At 46.3% G+C, this 16,622-nt stretch overlaps 1 protein-coding gene across 3 annotated transcripts in view; it reads left to right on the plus strand.

The window, feature by feature from the left end:
• The first annotated feature begins 383 nt into the window (after positions 1–383).
• Positions 384–16,622, plus strand: part of USP25 (ubiquitin specific peptidase 25) — a 96,890-nt gene continuing 80,651 nt past the window's right edge. Inside the window, exon 1 of one of the 3 annotated variants that reach the window (XM_068144444.1) lies at positions 384–527. In XM_068144444.1, coding sequence (XP_068000545.1) covers positions 483–527 — 45 coding nt within the window. In that variant the 5' untranslated portion in view covers positions 384–482. The remainder of the gene's footprint in view (positions 528–16,622) is intronic. The other 2 variants (XM_068144443.1, XM_068144445.1) reach the window with 2 other exon arrangements.

Genomic DNA, 16,622 nt, shown 5'->3' on the forward strand with positions numbered 1-16,622 from the left:
CGACCGCTAAGATGGAGGCGGCCGGTCTAAATACCGCGGGAAAGGGGCAGCGCAGTACCAGTCCCGTCGACGGCGAGCGAAAGGGGAAGTCGCGGCGGCGCCGGCAGGCGGGCTCCGCCCGCGGCAGGTGCGCGGGGCGGCGCCGCTGGGGAACCGATGCCGAGGCGCGCTGCCGCGGGCCCGGCCGAGCTGAGGGCGTGGCTGGAGGAGCGGTCGCCGTTCCGAGCGCGCTGGGCGGCGGCGGGGGCGGCCGCGCCGGGAGTGACAGCGGGGCCTGAGCGGATCGGCGCTGCCCCATGGCGGCCGTCCGCCTCGGCGGCCCGCCCGCTTGGCGGTGACTCGTGCTCCCCTTCCCGCCCCTCCTCCTGCGCCGTCGCCTCCTCCTGCTCCGTTCGCCCAGCCTGGGCCCGGCCCAGCCGCTGCCGCACGGCGCCGCCGCCGCCCGCCGAGCCCGGGGCGCAGCCGGGAGCCGCGGAGGGGCCATGACGGTGGAGCAGAACGTGCTGCAGCCCGGCGGCGCCGCCAAGGTGAGTGAGACGGCGGCACGGCACGGCCCGGCACGGCCCAGCCTAGCCCGCCGCCCTGCGCCCGCCGCGAGGGCCCGCCCGCTGCGCCAGGGCCCGGGCTGGGAGCTGGCTGTGCGCCCCTCGCCGCGTCCCTGCCCGCCGGCCTTGCCCGGGCCTGGCTCCTACCCCTCCTGGAGCCGCTGCTTCCCTGCGCGCCTCTTGCGGCTGCCCCCGCACCCGGCCCCCGCCCCGCCGGCAACTTTTCCCCCGCTGCAACCGGGTTGTAGCCTCCCCGCCTCCTCACAAGCCCCTGAGAGGCTTCCCCCGGCTGATGGCGGGGTCTGGCCTAACCTGCGCCGCGGCCTCTACCGGCCCCCTTCGTTTTAGCCCCGGACCGGGGCCAGGGCGACCGCGAAGCTGCGGCGGGTGTGCGGCGGGCTGGGCACCGCGCAGGGGCGCGGCCGGGCGGCATGGGGCAGCCATCGCCCCGGCCCCGGCTCAGCCTCGCTCCGCACCGGATCCTTCTCCCAGCGCCCCGCGGTCCGGGGGAGACCCATGGCTCCCCAAGACGGCGAGCAAGGGGCAGTCCCGGACTGGGACGGCGCCGGGCCCCCGAGCGGGCCTATTGCACTTGCAGGACCGGGACCCCAGTGTCTGATAGGGACCGCGGGCCGGTGTGAGCCGTGGGCCGGGCGGGAGATGCCGCACATGCACGGTGTGATCGCTGCCGGCATCCGTGTCTGCTAAAGGTGAACTCTATTTCCAGCGTGTGACACACAGCACGGCGTGACGTGCTCTTGCTGGAGTGAAAAAGTGCTGGATTAAGGGACTTGTATTAATATGCATCATGAAATGAGGTTAAGTGCATGGCAGCGTTTACTGTGCACCAGGAATTGCTGAAAAATGTTTATATATAGAAAAGGACACCTTCTACAGCTCTTTTTTGCTTGACTTGAATGCCTGTTCTTCCCTGTTGTGTTTTGGGTTTTATTCTTTATGGCATGCAATATTTTTATAAGAGGATGAAGATATTTGTACTTTTGTATAGTCAGTGTGGAAGTTTGATAGCTCCACTCTTAAGAGCGTACAGTGAGAACGTGGTGATTCAGGTATAATGGTTTAAAATGGTCCAACTTGAATTCAGGAAGCTCATTTGGAGGTATAGGCATGGCTTGCCAAAGACTGCTATCATAGTTGGAAGTAGTTAGCACTGATTTTGCCCACTTCAGCAGGAAGGGAAGGGCTGAACAGACTAATTTTGTTGCTTTTTTCCTCAGTTGGTAATCTTTTCAGTTGGGCTGTGCTAGCAGGCTAATGTAGCAGAGATTTGCTGGCAGGGTTCATGGTATGTGTGTGTCTTCTATGTTCAACAACTTCATTTGTTGCTGCTGCGCAGCTGACAGCTTTAGCGAGCAAGGTTATCTTCTACAAAACCTGTTGTTGATGGTTCACTTCCTTAATATCCCTTATCCTATCAGATACTCTGTTTCATAATACCAGATGACTCTAGTCAGAGCTGCCTGTTGGCACTTTCTGAAGTCTGAAAAATGTATGTTGCAGTTTTCAGCTAAGCTGCTGCTTGCAGGTCAGTGGTTCAGAAATGTTTCCCTTTAAAATCGAGACTAACCGTCAAGGGTTGGCTGTGGTAAATTCCGTGGTGATCCACGCTGCAGTAAGAACTGAAATTAGTGGCAGCTCTAAACTTCTGATCAGCATCTACGGATAATGGGTACTTGTAGAAGTGTCCAGCAAGGGTTTTTCATGACAGGGATTTTCTTTTCCATTTCTGTTGCATTACCTGATTATTATCTGACATGCCTTATGACCCACTTTATCCCTGCTTGCATACTGGGACAGAGGGGAGGCCAATCTTGAGAATATTTTGCAAAAACATACTGTTTGACTCCAAAGTAGGTATCTCTCTGCTTAAGGAGACTAAGGAATAATGAATTGAATGCCAAGCTTTAACATTCTTCACCTTGTTTGCATTTAAGAAGAAAAATGGTGAACTGGTTAGGCTGCACCTTAAGTACTGTGTCCAGTTCTGGGCCCCTCAGTTTAGGAAGGAGGTTGACTTGCTGGAATGAGTCCAGAGAAGGGCAACAAAGCTGGTGAGGGGTTTGGAACACAAGCCCTATAAGGAGAGACTGAGGGAGCTGGGGTTGCTTAGCCTGGAGAGGAGGAGACTCAGGGGTGACCTTATTGCTCTCTACAGCTACCTGAAGGGAGGTTGTAGACAGGCAGAGGTTGGTCTCTTTTCCCAGTCAGCCAGTACCAGAACAAGAGGACACAGTCTCAGGCTGCACCAGGGGAGGTTTAGGTTGGATGTTAGGAAGAAGTTCTATACAGAAAGAGTGACTGCCCATTGGAATGGGCTGCCTGGGGAGGTGGTGAAGTCATCATCTTTGGAGGTGTTCAGGAGGAGACTTGATGGGGTGCTTGGTGCCATGGTTTAGGTGTTTGGGTGGTTTGGATTGGTTGATGGGTTGGACGCAATGATCTTGAAGGTCTCTTCCGGTGTGGTGTGATGTGGTGTGGTCTATTCCATTCTATTCCATTCTATTCCATTCTGATGTGTGATTGAAAGGTGGAGAGGTTACCATGCTACTAACGCCTCATCTTCCCTCAAAAAAAGGAAAATCCCATGCTACACAAATAACCAGAGCTTATTCTGGAAGCCTCAAAGTTTGTCATGATTGTTTTCTGTTAGTCTGAAGAAAGTCAGCATACCTTATTCAGAACTGTGGTTCCTAACATTGTTCATCAGATGTTTTCTTACTGTCATACAGGAAGTATGTGTCAAACTTCAACAGTACTTGGAGATGTAGGTTTGTATTAATAAGTGCTCTAACTACAAACAACCCATTTCCCACTGAAGCTATCTTTAGTTTATGGTGTAGTTAAGGCATTTCGATTAGGTGGAAAGAAATATTTCTCTTTCATATTTGCTGGTCATCTTGACTCCTAGGTAAGCTTTTATCCTCTGAAGCAGATAATTAATCTCCATGCTCACTGCTCGTGTGTGCTTCTAACGTCATTAGGTTAGTTTTGATGTTCATTTTAAGAATAAAGCCTGTAAATAACGGCAAATTGCCTGCAAAGTTAAAAACCAAACCACACACACACAAAAACCCACCCCAAAAAAACCAAAGTAGCTGCTTCTTGTGTTCTATTTGTATTTCTGTCCAGTAAAATCTGCTTTTGTCAGGCATTTTGCTTCCAAGGAGCTAAGGTGTGCCATGTATGTCAATTTTCTTTCCAGAGGAAAACCATCTCAGGCTGCCCTCATGCTGCACAGATCCTTCCCACGGTTAATGTCCCTTACAAAGCAGGTTCAGCAACAGGGTTTGGGGTGAACAGTGATTTTTCTAGCAAGTGGAAGAAACAATATGGGGAGGTCAGGCATGTTTCAGCAGTGTCTCAGCCCTAACTACTGTGATGATCCTCTTGGAACAGCAGGTTGAAGAATTCATGTTTTAAAGGCTGACTCTTAGCAGGCCTCTCAGCAGTGTGTATTATCAAGTTCTGCTGCTTTTGGAGAGAGACTGAATGTTGGTTGATACGTGGATTTAAAGTCTATTTTATCTGTCCTTTGGTTTCCCACACTCGCTGTTATTTCAGACCTGTGATTCAGCAGCATATTGGTAGTGTAATCAAAGGAATAATAGAGCAAAGTTAGGTGTGTCAGTTCAGCTGGGTTTTGTGGTGGTGTTTTTGTGTTTGTGGGTGGGTTTTTGTTTTGTTTGTTTTAAAAGAAGCACAAATCTTTAAGGCTATTTGCCATTTGAAATGATGCATGGCTTAAAGCAAGGTCTAACACGACTTCATTTCCCTTGCTCTTTTTTTAGGTGTTCTAAGGAAAAAAATTGTGATAGCTTATGTGTCTGCTTCTGCTCTGCTCATCCTGTTCATTTGAAACAGATGTTAACGCAGTCCTGAATGTCAGGGGGTGGCTGCAAAGAGTGTCTACTGAGGACTTGGTGTGCAGGGAAGGTATTTTGGGAGCTGTGCTATTTTATATATATATTTCATCTCAATAGGTGGCAACCTTTATAGGATACAGCCTTTAAAACCTTCATGAGATACAGCCTTGAAAAGCTGTCTTTTGATCAGTCGACTTCAGGGTTGTTTGATGTACCATTTGCCCAGTGGATCTGAGAGGCTGCAGGCTCCTGCTCTCATGTGGCCAGAGCCCCTCCTGTTCCTGACCAACGTGCAGGTGTCCTCTTGAATGTGAGAAATGCATTTGAGGTCACGTAATGAGGATAGGTTGCATATCTCCCTGCAAACCGGCCGCCTGTTCAGTCACCACCTCACAGCCATTGCTGGCAGTGCCCGTGATGGGGGAGTTACAGAGGCACCTAAGGGTGCCTCTGGGGTTCCTTTATGATTTATTGCTCTTTGCTTTCTCTAGTGAAGATGCTGATTTGCTTTTCCCAGCTGGTCATCTGGCAAAAGCTTGGAGCCAAGTGTGACAGTCCTGATACTCCTTAGCATAAAAAGTAACAGAAAAACTGAAGAGCAGTGCCTTCACTTTTGTGTTTTCATGTAGGACTAAATGATTTTAAAAGGATTTTTGGTTTTGCTTGGTTGTTTGGGCTTTTATTTTCTTTTATTACCGACTTCATGCACTTAAAGAACAGAGCTCTTAAAATTCTGAGTGGGGTGGTGGTGTGTGTTGCCAGGACCTGGACCAAAACAGGAAAGTCTTTCCTACTTTCACTGAGTAGAAAAGCCACGTGTGTGGGAGCAGCTTTTCTGGGAAACGAAACTATCCTGAGCACTTTCACTTTCTGATTCTCTTGTAATCGTCTGTGATTATGTCAGGATGGGGAAGGCTGCACTAAGTCACAAGGGCTTGTGTGTGTTGATTTTTTTTCTTGGTATTTAGTGTGTTTTGCTGTTAGTTTTGTTTTGGGTTCTTGGTTTGTTTTAGATGGCTGTGTTAAACTTAGCAATCAAAACCCAGTGGCTGTGTTACTGTGTTACTTTCGCAGGCAGACACCTGTGCTTTGAAAGTGTTTAGCTTCTCACATGGAGGGACTGTTGACTCCTAGCATCACAATGCAATAGCGAGCCCCAGAGTATTAGGTGAGTAATGTAGGAGAGGCTCTTGTAACAATGTGTTTCAAACTGGTTTTATGAATTCAAGGGAGACTTCACTCTTTTTTATCTATTAATTAATTAATCATTAGGAAATAAAGATTGCCTCTGTTAGCTGGTGATTATACTTCACCAGTTGGGGTGCTGTTAAAGAAGTCAGTATCTGTCAAGAGTGAAAACTGCTTGGCTGGAGTTAAGGATTAGTTTAAATTAAACTAATGTTTGACTTCTGCCAGAGAGCTAAGTGTGAAATAGGTGGGATGCAAAGTGCTGGTTAATAGCTGGTCAAATACCATTAACAGGGGAAAGGCAGTGCTATGAACCACAATAGTGAGTTGTGTGTAAAAAGTTCTGCATCTTTTTGTTATTTTTTGTTTTGTAGTTAAGTACTGAATGACACTCTTTATTTTTTCAAAAAAGGGAGAAAATACAGTGCAAAAGGAATCTAAAGCTGTGGGACTGAAGTAAAGATGAGGTGGTGGGATATGCTTTAGTGCTGCACAGATAGTTGGGGTATGCCTTTTGTAATGCTAGGAACTCAGGCTTTATGCCAAGTAAATGGAGATCCTTTTTCCTATTCACTGCATCAGGTTGGCAAATGGCATTTTTTGAATGTTTGTGAATGCCTGTAACTTGATTTGACAACAATGTGTTCTGAGAAATGGCTGGTTTTTTGATATCACTTACATTAGTGCTGTGCTGAATATGAAGGTCATAAGCTGTATTGTGCCAACATGCCTCAGCCAAGCTTGCAGAGAGAGTGGCTAGCAGCTGTAGTGTGTGCAATGGCTGAGTACAATCACCATCTGAAATGTTGCTTTCTTACAGCATTAACATTTCTACTTGTATTGTGGGCTTTTGGCCTCAGTGCTAGATTTATCACTTTTTAACACAGAATCACAGAATGTTAGGCATTGGAAGGGGCCTCCAGAGATAATCGAGACCAACCGCCCTGCCAAAGCAGGATCACCCAGGGCAGGCCACGCAGGAATGCATCCAGGCAGGTTTTGAAAGCCTCTGGAGAAGGAGCCTCCACAGTCTCTCTGGGCAGCCTGTTCCAGTGCTCTGTCACCCTCACCATAAAGAAGTGTCTCCTCATGTTGAGGTGGAACTTCCTGTGTTCTAGCTTGTACCTGTTGTTCCTTGTCCTGTCACTGGGCACCACCAAAAAGAGACTATCACTTCATCTTGACACCCACCCTTCAGATATTTACAGATGTTGATAAGATCCCCTTGTCGTGGTAGGGCCAAATGGGCCCAGCACAAAGCCAGACAGACCCTGATGTGTCTAGATGTGGTCCCCCTCTCCCCACCTCCTTCCTGCAGGAAGTCAGGTTACTGTGGGAAAAGGAACAAAGGGACAGGACCTAACGTGTCTGGTAAACAAGTTCACTGTTGTGGTAAGAGCACATGTACTGGCCACTGCTGCCTGACCAGGCCTATCTTTCTGACTTTTATGGCCACAGCCTGGCAGAACCCCTTTTCATTGGGTAACTCTGGGGGGGCTTCAGTTGCCCTATTGGCCCAATTGAATCTCAGGCAAGCTATATATACAGGCTAATTTTTAGTTGCCTTTGTCTTGCCTTGCTTGAATTGCCTGCTTGAACCTGCCTTCCTTGAAGCTGCCTTGAGTTGCCCAGTCCAGAGCCTGGGATGAAAGCCCCAGGCCTACTCACTGCAAGCTAGAGAAGCCATGAGCTTAGGAGCTGATGCCAAGCCTGCTTCCCTTTGCAACTAGAATTTTGCCATGCCTCAGTTTACCCAGGACAAAGCAAGAGCCCATCACAGTAATAGCGTCATAAACAGCCCACCTCCTGCTGAAGCCAGCCCAGCCCCAAGACCACGTGGCATCCCTGCCGGCAACCACCTGTGCCTGGCACAGGAGAGCGCTCCAAGAGCCTCAATGGCTAATACACAGCAGCAGCACTCCCCTCTTTGGGGTAGAACCTTTTGTGAGTAATTAATTCATTGCCTCTTTGGCCTAAGGGTTCTTATCGAGTCTTGAGTCTCCACCCCCCGCTGTGGTTGAGTGCCCTTTGCTCCTGGGGGTTCAATCTTTCCCTGTTATTCCTACCAGTTTGCTTAAATTGTTAAAAATTGTTGTATTGCCTAAATACTGTACATTCCCACTGCAGATATATATTGTAGCCATACATTGAACCTCATTGATAAGTTTTGGCAATTTGTTCATATTAATAAAAAAGTTACTAATATTTTATTAATATTAGAATAGAATGAACCAGGTTGGAAGAGACCTTTGAGATCGAGTCCAACCCGTCATCCAACACCATCTAATCAACTGAACCATGGCATCAAGTGCCCCATCCAGTCTTCCTAAAGACCTCCAGTGATGGTGACTCCACCACCTCCCTGGGCAGCACATTCCAGTGGCCAATCTCTCTTGCTGTGAAGAACTTCTTCCTAACATCCAGCCTAAACTTTCCCTGGCACAGCTTGAGACTGTGTCCTCTTGTTCTGGTGCTGGTTGCCTGGGAGAAGAGCCCAACCCCCACCTGGCTGCAACCTCCCTTCAGGTAGTTGTAGACAGCAATAAGGTCTTCCCTGAGCCTCCTCTTCTGCAGGCTAAGCAACCCCAGCTCCCTCAGCCTCTCCTCATAGGGCCATGCTGTTAATATCTTAATCATAAATTCAAATAAACTCCCTAACACCCCTCTCAGCCTTCTCTTTCAAGACTAAATAACCCCAGTTCTCTGAGTCTTCCTTCATAGGAGAGGTGTTCAAGTCCCTATCACTAGATTTCCTTAGAACTTCAAAACTTGCAATAGACTAAAGGGCTCTGCAGACCATCAATGGAAAAATTTCTATGAAACTTCTTTTTGATTAATTCTGTCCACACCACCTTTCTGCTCTGCATTACCATCCTCGTTTTCAGAAGTGAGTAAAGGGAATGCAAGTCTCTCTCTTAGCTTCAACGGCTTACACCTTCTTGCCTGCCTATTTAGGGTGAGTACACTGGCTTGTGATCTGGGGTGGCAGAAGTGTTGTACTACCTTCTGCTGATAGCTGCAGAGCTGTATCTTCTGGTGGAGGGATGGTTTTAATAATGCTATGCCACATATTAGTTTTCCTGGTGAATGTGGTGCATGGGCTGTGCTGTTAGGGTTTAGTGTGAATGAGATGTTAAGCTACATTTTGAGTCAGTATTGAGATTCCCATGCTATGAAGGAAGAATTGGAACCCAAGTATAAAGGACAGCTTGACACACCATGTTGTGACTGCAGTCATCTGAGGCAGGCTTTGTGAGTTCTTATGTGTTTAATTGTGGACTGATTTTTCCTGTGTTTAGTAACACCACTGATTCCAAGCATTTGAAAATCATAAAATATTAGATTTATTTAGATGTGGACTCTTGCAATATGAGAGGGCACTGACACTTGTTTTCAGCTGGGTTTTGTAGTTTTCCTTCCTTTGAAAATGCCACTAGCTGTTCTTTGCCATAATGGATGAAATTCAAGAGCACCTTTAAAGCCATTAGCATGAACGTTTTCCTGAAACATGATGTTCCCTGACAATGGGACTTGACCAGCAACACCACTGTTACAAGAGGCTGACAGCACTGAGTCTCCACAGTGTTAAGCTCTGAAGTAAGGATGTTAGAGAGATGGAATACAAAGAATTTAAGACCTGAAACAGCTTGTAGGCTGTAGAGCAAATACGTTAAGCCTGGAAACATCACCTGACACAGATTTGTATATGTAAACCACAAATTCCAATGGTGGTTGTTCTGAAACACACAGCTTTGGCTTGATGCTTTTGTGTATAGCAGATTTCTGTGTTATTTTAACTGATGGGTTCTTCATGTAAAAAAAGATATTACACCTCACACAACGTTTGTTTTAAAATGTTTGTTATCAACTCTTTGGCAATAATCAAGCTTATCAAAGTTTACTTGTCAAGCAAATGCAGGTTATCCTTGGAATATCCTGGACTAAAGCTTTTTTCCCCCTTTTTTTTAATTAGCCATGAGGTATTGTTAATCTGTACAGTAAACACATGTAGACAAGAATAATGTATTTAGCAAAAGCTTTTCAGAGAGGTATTAGTGTTTTCAAGGCATGATCCGTGGCTATTTAAGTTTAATTGACACTTAGAGTAGTGACTAAGTGTCACTTAGAGTAGAATTAACCAGGGTGGAAAAGACCTTTGAGATCATTGAGTCTAACCTATTATCCAACACCATCTAATCAGCTGAAGCATGGCACTAAGCACCCCATCCAGTCTCTTATAGTATTCAGTATCACTAAGGTTGGAAGAGACCTCAAAGATCATCAAGTCCAACCTGTCACCCTAAACACCTCCAGTGATGGTGACTCCACCACCTCCCTGGGCAGCACATTCCAATGGCCAATCACTCTTTCTATGAAGAATTTCTTCCTAACATCCAGCCTAAACATCCCCTGGTGCAGCTTGAGACTGTGTCCTCTTGTTCTGTTGGTGGTTGCCTGGGAGAAGAGACCAACCCCCACCTGGCTACAATCTTAGAACAGAATAGAATAAACCAGGTTGGAAGAGACCTTCAAGATCATCAAGTCCAACCTATCATCCAACACCATCTAATCAACTAACCCCTGGCACCAAGCACCCCATCAAGTCTCCTCCTAAACACCTCCAATGATGGTGACTCCACCACCTCCCTGGGCAGCACATTCCATTCCATCTTACCTTAGTCTGGGCAGAATTTGTTGAAATGAATGTGATACAGTGGCATCATATGCCTCTGCTGCTCCTTCCTACCAACTGATGTGTCATTGCTTTGTACCTCATGGTCTTTAATTACAACAGGATGGTCTGAGTGTGAGGAGCAGAAGTTTTGAATTGTGGATTGCAGTGATAGATTTAATACCTGCTATTGTATTTGAAGAATAGTAAATACTACACTTGAGCTTGTGTATGATTCTTTTGTGATAGGCAGGTTCTGCTCACTGCTGACTTCAGGAGAAGTCAGACAGCTGTGCTGAAACATTCTTATTCTTAACCTAAAAATGTCTCTTTCTTAATGTCAATAAAGTTTCAATTAAAAATAAATAAATGATTCTGACCAGTTGATTTAGCTGTGGTTTTACTGGGATTAAGGGAAAAATCAATAAATTGCAGTGTGAAAATGGAAAATAGAATTAATTTACGTTGCAGTGTATGCTTGGTGTGCTTTGAGAGGGCTTTGAAGTGAGCAGCTGGAAAAGGCAGGGTATGCACAGGCAAGTGGCATTCTTCATTCAGAGGAGGAGGAGAGGGCAAGAGCAGACTCCTACTCCACTTTCCTTTTGTGTTCATTTTCATTTTATTCCTCTGAAAAAGGAATTTCTCCTGGGGCCACAGCTGCTGGAAATACACCTTTTTAATTTTTAACACTTTCTCAAATGCCTGGGCATCAGTGCTGTGCTCAGGGCAGGGAATACTGTTTCATCTTTTCCCCAAGATCTTGGGATATGACAGGGAAGCATTTCTGTATTTTGCAAATCATAGAATCAATAAGGTTGGAAAAGACCTCAAGGTCATCAAGTCCAACCTGTCCCCCAGCACTTCGTGACTTCTAAACCATGGCACCACGCACCCCATCCAGTCTCCTCCTAAACACCTCCAGGGACAGTGACTCCACCACCTCCCCAGGCAGCCCATTCCAATGGCCAACAACTCTCTGTGAAGAACTTTCTCCTCACCTCAATCCTAAACCTCCCCTGGCACAGTTTGAGACTGTGTCCTCTTGTTCTGTTGGTGGTTGCCTGGGAGAAGAGACCAACTTCCACCTGGCTACAACCTCCCTTCAGGTAGTTGTAGAGAGCAAGAAGGTCTCCCCTGAGCCTTCTCTTCTCCAGGCTAAACAACCCCAGCTCCCTCAGCCTCTCCTCATAGGGTTTGTGCTCGAGGCCTCTCCCCAGCCTCATTGCCCTTCTCTGGACACACTCAGGAGTCTCAATGTCCTTAAACTAAGGGGCTTGGAACTGGACACAGTATTTTGACTTCTGCTTTGTCTCAGTGTCACAGAGTCATGGGAAAATATTTACAAGCTTAAAAACTTTCTCTCTTATATGATTATTTTCTGAGAAACTTAAAAAATAAACAACCCCAAGTAGCCTTTGGACAGCTTGCAGAGTTGTTTCCCTTCTATTTTCCCCTTCTTTTCCCTTAACTGTGTTCCTACTTGACATCTTTCTTCATATTCTGCTTGTCTCATGCAATTTCTCACCTGTTTGAGGACCATGCTCTTGTCATTGGGAGACTTTTCCACTGCCATTTTCTTTTCTTTCATTAGAACCTTTTAATTATTTAATGGTGGTAATGGTGCTTTTGTAATTCAAAAACCTAACTACAACTTCTTTTTTTTCCCCTCTTTCCTTTAGTGGGATGCTAGAACTAGTCTCCTCTTTCTGTGTTCCTTTACTTGTTTGGCAATTAAAAAATATTCAACTTTTTTAATTACTTTGAAAAGTTCTCCCTAGTCTTGTGTGTATTTCATGGGACTTGGTGCTGAAAGCTATAGAGCATCTTCTTATGACAACCCTGCATTGGCCATAATTGTCCCCTTGCCTAGAGCTGCCTGTGCTGCTTTTTTGGGCACAGTGCTGAGTGACCTCTGGATTTATCTGTGGTAAAGATAAACACATTTCCCCATCATCACCAGTACCAGCTCTTGCAAACTTGGTACATTATCATAGTATCAGTCAGGGTTGGAAGGGCCCACAAGGATCATCTAGTTCCAACCCCCGTGCCATGGGCAGGGACACCCCACACTACATCAGGCTGGCCAGAGCCTCATCCAGCCTGCTCTTAAACACTTCCAGGGATGAGGCCTCAACCACCTTCCTGCACAACCCATTCCAGGGCTTCACCACTCTCATGGTGAAGAACTTCCTCCTCATGTCTAGCCTGAATCTCCCCACCTCCAGCTTCATTCCATTCCCCCTAGTCCTATCACTACCTGATATCCTGAGAAGTCCCTCCCCAGCCTTCTTGTAGCCCCCTTCAGATACTGGAAGGCCACAATTAGAATATTGACAGGAAGTTTTTTTCTGGGGTCGATTTCAAGACTAGTAAATCAGCTACCAACTTCCTAGTGCTGGCTGAGGGGGTGTGTGTGCAGTGTACAGACTGCAGTGTTGCTGTAGGAAGGAGTTTGCAGCTGCCTGCAGCTGCCTGCTCTCTCCTGCAAAGATGTGCAAGACTGTTGCTTCATGACCTTACTGAATAGAAATGAGCTGGAAATTTTGTTTGTTGGAAGTTGTCATAGGTTTCTGGAGACCATGTCTTCCCGTATCAGAGGACATACATGTTCAGCTTTCCTGGGAGCTGAGCAAATGTGCATTTCAAAATTGGGTAATTCAAGGTCCCTTTGAAAAAATACCCAAAGATTCTCAAGCTTGTCTCTTTCTCCTTGAAAGAAAATGGCTGAGAAAGTGTCTGTGGCCCTCTGTGGAGTGCACTGCTGAATCTAGTGTTTGATTGTGAGGTAGTAAAATGGCATGGAACAAATCTCAGCACCTCTTTAAATACTGTAGTGTCTCCATTGTGTTTGAGCTTCATTTGAATTCTAATGTTGCATGTGTCTGTTGAGGTTATTACCTAATGCAGAGGAAAGCTGCTTGCTGACCTTCATAGGCTGGCAGACTGGGGTGTTCCAGTGGGCTTTCTGCAGAGATGCAGCACATGCCAGCAGCTTCTGGCACTGCTGTCAGAAACCTGTCACCTTGCAGGGAACCTCTTAGATACTGCCCTGGATTTTAGGGTACCCTTGTCTGTAGTCATGTTCTTCTGCAGAGCTTAATTGATCCCTCTTTCCCCCCAAGTTCACAGTCTGTGTCTCTTCACAGGAGTTTTTTAAATGGTTAGTAGGGGGCAGGATAAGCTTCAATACTTTTACTGCATGTTTCAAATAATGGTGCATAACTTCTCTGGTGGAATTTCTTCTGGTAATGTACCACAGTTTAAAAGTTGGGGTGAAGAAGCTCAATTGAGGCTTCAGGAAGAGTTAATCATTGAAAGACCTATCTGCAGTGGGATTGAGCTGCTCCCCTCTGCTCTTCCTCCCTAGTCCTCTGTGTAGGTCTCACCTAATTTCTTTCAGCCCAGGAAGTGGGCAGCAGCAGACAACATGATCAGGAGCTGCATGGGAGCTGGCCATACTGCTAGGTACAGCTTCTGGAGCCCAGGGGTGCTGCCGGAGCTGTTGAGCCCTGGGGCTGGGCTGAGCTGCTGGAGGTGGTGTCAGGCAACCAGGGCTGTTGGTCTGAAGAGACAGGAAGGTGAGTGTGTGTGGGTATGTCCACACTCTGTGATTACAAGGCCCATTTCTGTAGGGAATCAGTGTAGTGATTTTTTCATTCTTGTTTCTCTTTAAATTGGTCTAAATGGAAAAGGCTTCATTGAAAGGCTTTCTCTCATTTCCCCTAACACCCCCCCATCCTCCTCAAAGTAGACAGCTGAGCCCTTTGCCCAGATGTGACCCTGTTATTGAATACCAGGAACTCTTGGTAAGATAGACCTTTTCTTTATGATTTCTGTGCTGTGCTAGTCTCACTTTTGCGTGGAAAAAATTGTGTATGAAATCTTCCCTGGTGTCACTTCACTAGGATGTGTAGTGGAGGTGTTTGAAGTGAGGTGGGGTCTTTGATACCAGTAACAGTTGCAGTAAATGAAGTCTTCCTGCATGTGAATGCTTAAACCTGGAAGTGGAGAACAGCATACAGGGGTTCAGCTGGTGGGCTTGGGTGTGTGAGTTAATTGGTGTGCAGCTTTGAGCACCAAGGCATACCAGGAGCATTAGATCCCTGTTAAATTATGAATTTATATATATACACACACACACACACACACACACATACATACATACCTATGTGTGGGGTGTCCCTGCCCATGGCAGGGGGGTTGGAACTGGATGATCCTTGTGGTCCCTTCCAACCCTGACTGATACTATGATATATGCACATCTTCTTGGTGTAAGTTTTCAGCAGTAGTGCCTAAGTAGGATGAGGGCTGCAGAAGGCTTCCCCCCTGCTTAGTTTCTCTCACTGGATAAAAATAGGATTAAAATTAGCAGAAACCCATTTCATTCTTGTAAGACAGCTTCTGCACAACAGTTTAGTCCAGTGGAAATAGGCCTCATCTTGGTCTTGTTCTCTCCCTTGTTCCACCCTTGACTCTCACTAAGTCAGCAGAAAATTAATTAAAAGCAAAGAGCAACTTTCTGATGATTTGAGAGCCTGGTCTGGCTTTCAGGTGGTTCAGGCAAGTGACACTTCAGAGGGAGGAGTGGCTAGTGTCTGGCAACACCAGCTTAGGCTGGCCAGCACTAGCAGGAATCATAGCCTGGGAGGAACAGTGGACTTGTTAGACACAGCTTGTTGTCTGACAGCCCCTTCAAACTTGATTGCTTGCAAGTATTGCAGAGGTTGGGATCTGAGGACCTTGGCAGCCTCTGGAGTTGGTTGTATTTTTCCTGCAGGTGTTGTCCTTAATATCACAGCAGTAAAGTGAGAACAGAGGAGATAGCTTGATTTTGTTTTCTTGGGAGCTCTTCTGTGTTGTGCAGAGCAGGGTGAGAGTGTCATGATGGCTATTTGGGAGAAACAAACAAACCAACCCAAAACCCACCAAAGCTGCATAAAAAAGCTAAACACTTGAATGGGCTGGTGAGACTGTCTTCTGCAGTTGAAAGGTAGGTCTTGGCCTTCCACTGACATATAATAAACAAGTGATGAAAGGACTGTTAAAGATCTCAAGTATGAGCCAAAATACCTTGTGTGTGGTGGGGTGGGTCAAACTTTGAGATGCAAAGGAAAATATCTCAAAGGGGAAAGTTAAAATGTGGATCTCAGCATCATTGTTTAGACCTCAGAAAGACAAGGTTTCAGGAACTGTTTAAAAGACACTCAACATGACATTTTTAATAGCAACTACAGTAAAATTCTGATCCTTTGGGCAAAAGCCTTCTCTGTAAGGAGAAAGCTTATGTCTTGGTGGTGCTTCCTGGGTAGACACTGTAGAATATAACGTAGGCATGATGGCAAGTGTCTGTGCACGGAAGAAAAAAGGAAACTTACAGTTGAAAGCAGTGAGGTGTGATATATACACACACAGCTGCATAGTTGTCATCCTCCTTTCTATCTGTATAATGTCACCTGTCATTGAGCCCAGTGGTTTTAATTTGCTTGTGCTTGTTCTTGGCAGCGTTTTTGATGTGAGGGCCTCAATGCGTTGAGGTGGGACTAGGGTGTGAACCAAGAGTGTTGGGTGATAGGTTGGACTTGATCTCTGAGATATTTTCCAACCTTATTGATTCTATGATTCTATGATTCTAAGACTGGAGTGTGCCCCTGGGGCATGGCACTACTCAGATGTTGCCCATGAATGGACTCACTGGAATCCTTCTGATTTGCATATGTAGATTACAGGTACCGTGTGCTGGTGCCCCCAGTAGCTAATCCCACATCGGCTTCAGGTAGGAGCAGCTGCAGTTACTGGAGTGTGTGAGAACCCAAAGGAAGCTTTATGAGATACAATGTTTTCTGTGGCCATGTGAATACAACGTGACATTTAGCTTGCATCCAGTTACATTAAAGAACTCACTGGTTTTGTGGCAGCTAATGAATCTTTTAGAGCTGCTGTCATTACCACTGGGAATCTCTCTATTGCACAGAGGAGGGTGTGAGAAATCATGAGGGTGGTTTAAAATGCACTCAGGCCTTTGTGCCATTAAACTGATATTTGGTCCAGGTAGTGGTTGGTTGAAAGATTCCTGTTGTACAGCGTGTCCTTTTGCTTCCTTGAAGCGAGTCTGCTCTCAGTCCAGTTGCAGGTGTGTAATTACCACTTCATACAAGCTGCTGCTGTAATTGGCAGGCTTTGGCAGTCAGCATGGAGAGTCCTGGAGTGAAAATCTACAGTCTCTGTGCATGTCCTTTTGCTCTTCACAGGTGATTTTGTCCAAGCCAAAGCTGAAGTGCCTTTATTTTTATATTTGTGCATGTATAAAAATACATCTTTACCTGCTTTCTTAGA

This window comes from Melanerpes formicivorus, unplaced genomic scaffold, assembly GCF_026170545.1.
Source record: "Melanerpes formicivorus ecotype bairdi unplaced genomic scaffold, bMelFor1.0.p_v2 SCAF_11, whole genome shotgun sequence".
Lineage (NCBI taxonomy): Eukaryota > Metazoa > Chordata > Aves > Piciformes > Picidae > Melanerpes > Melanerpes formicivorus.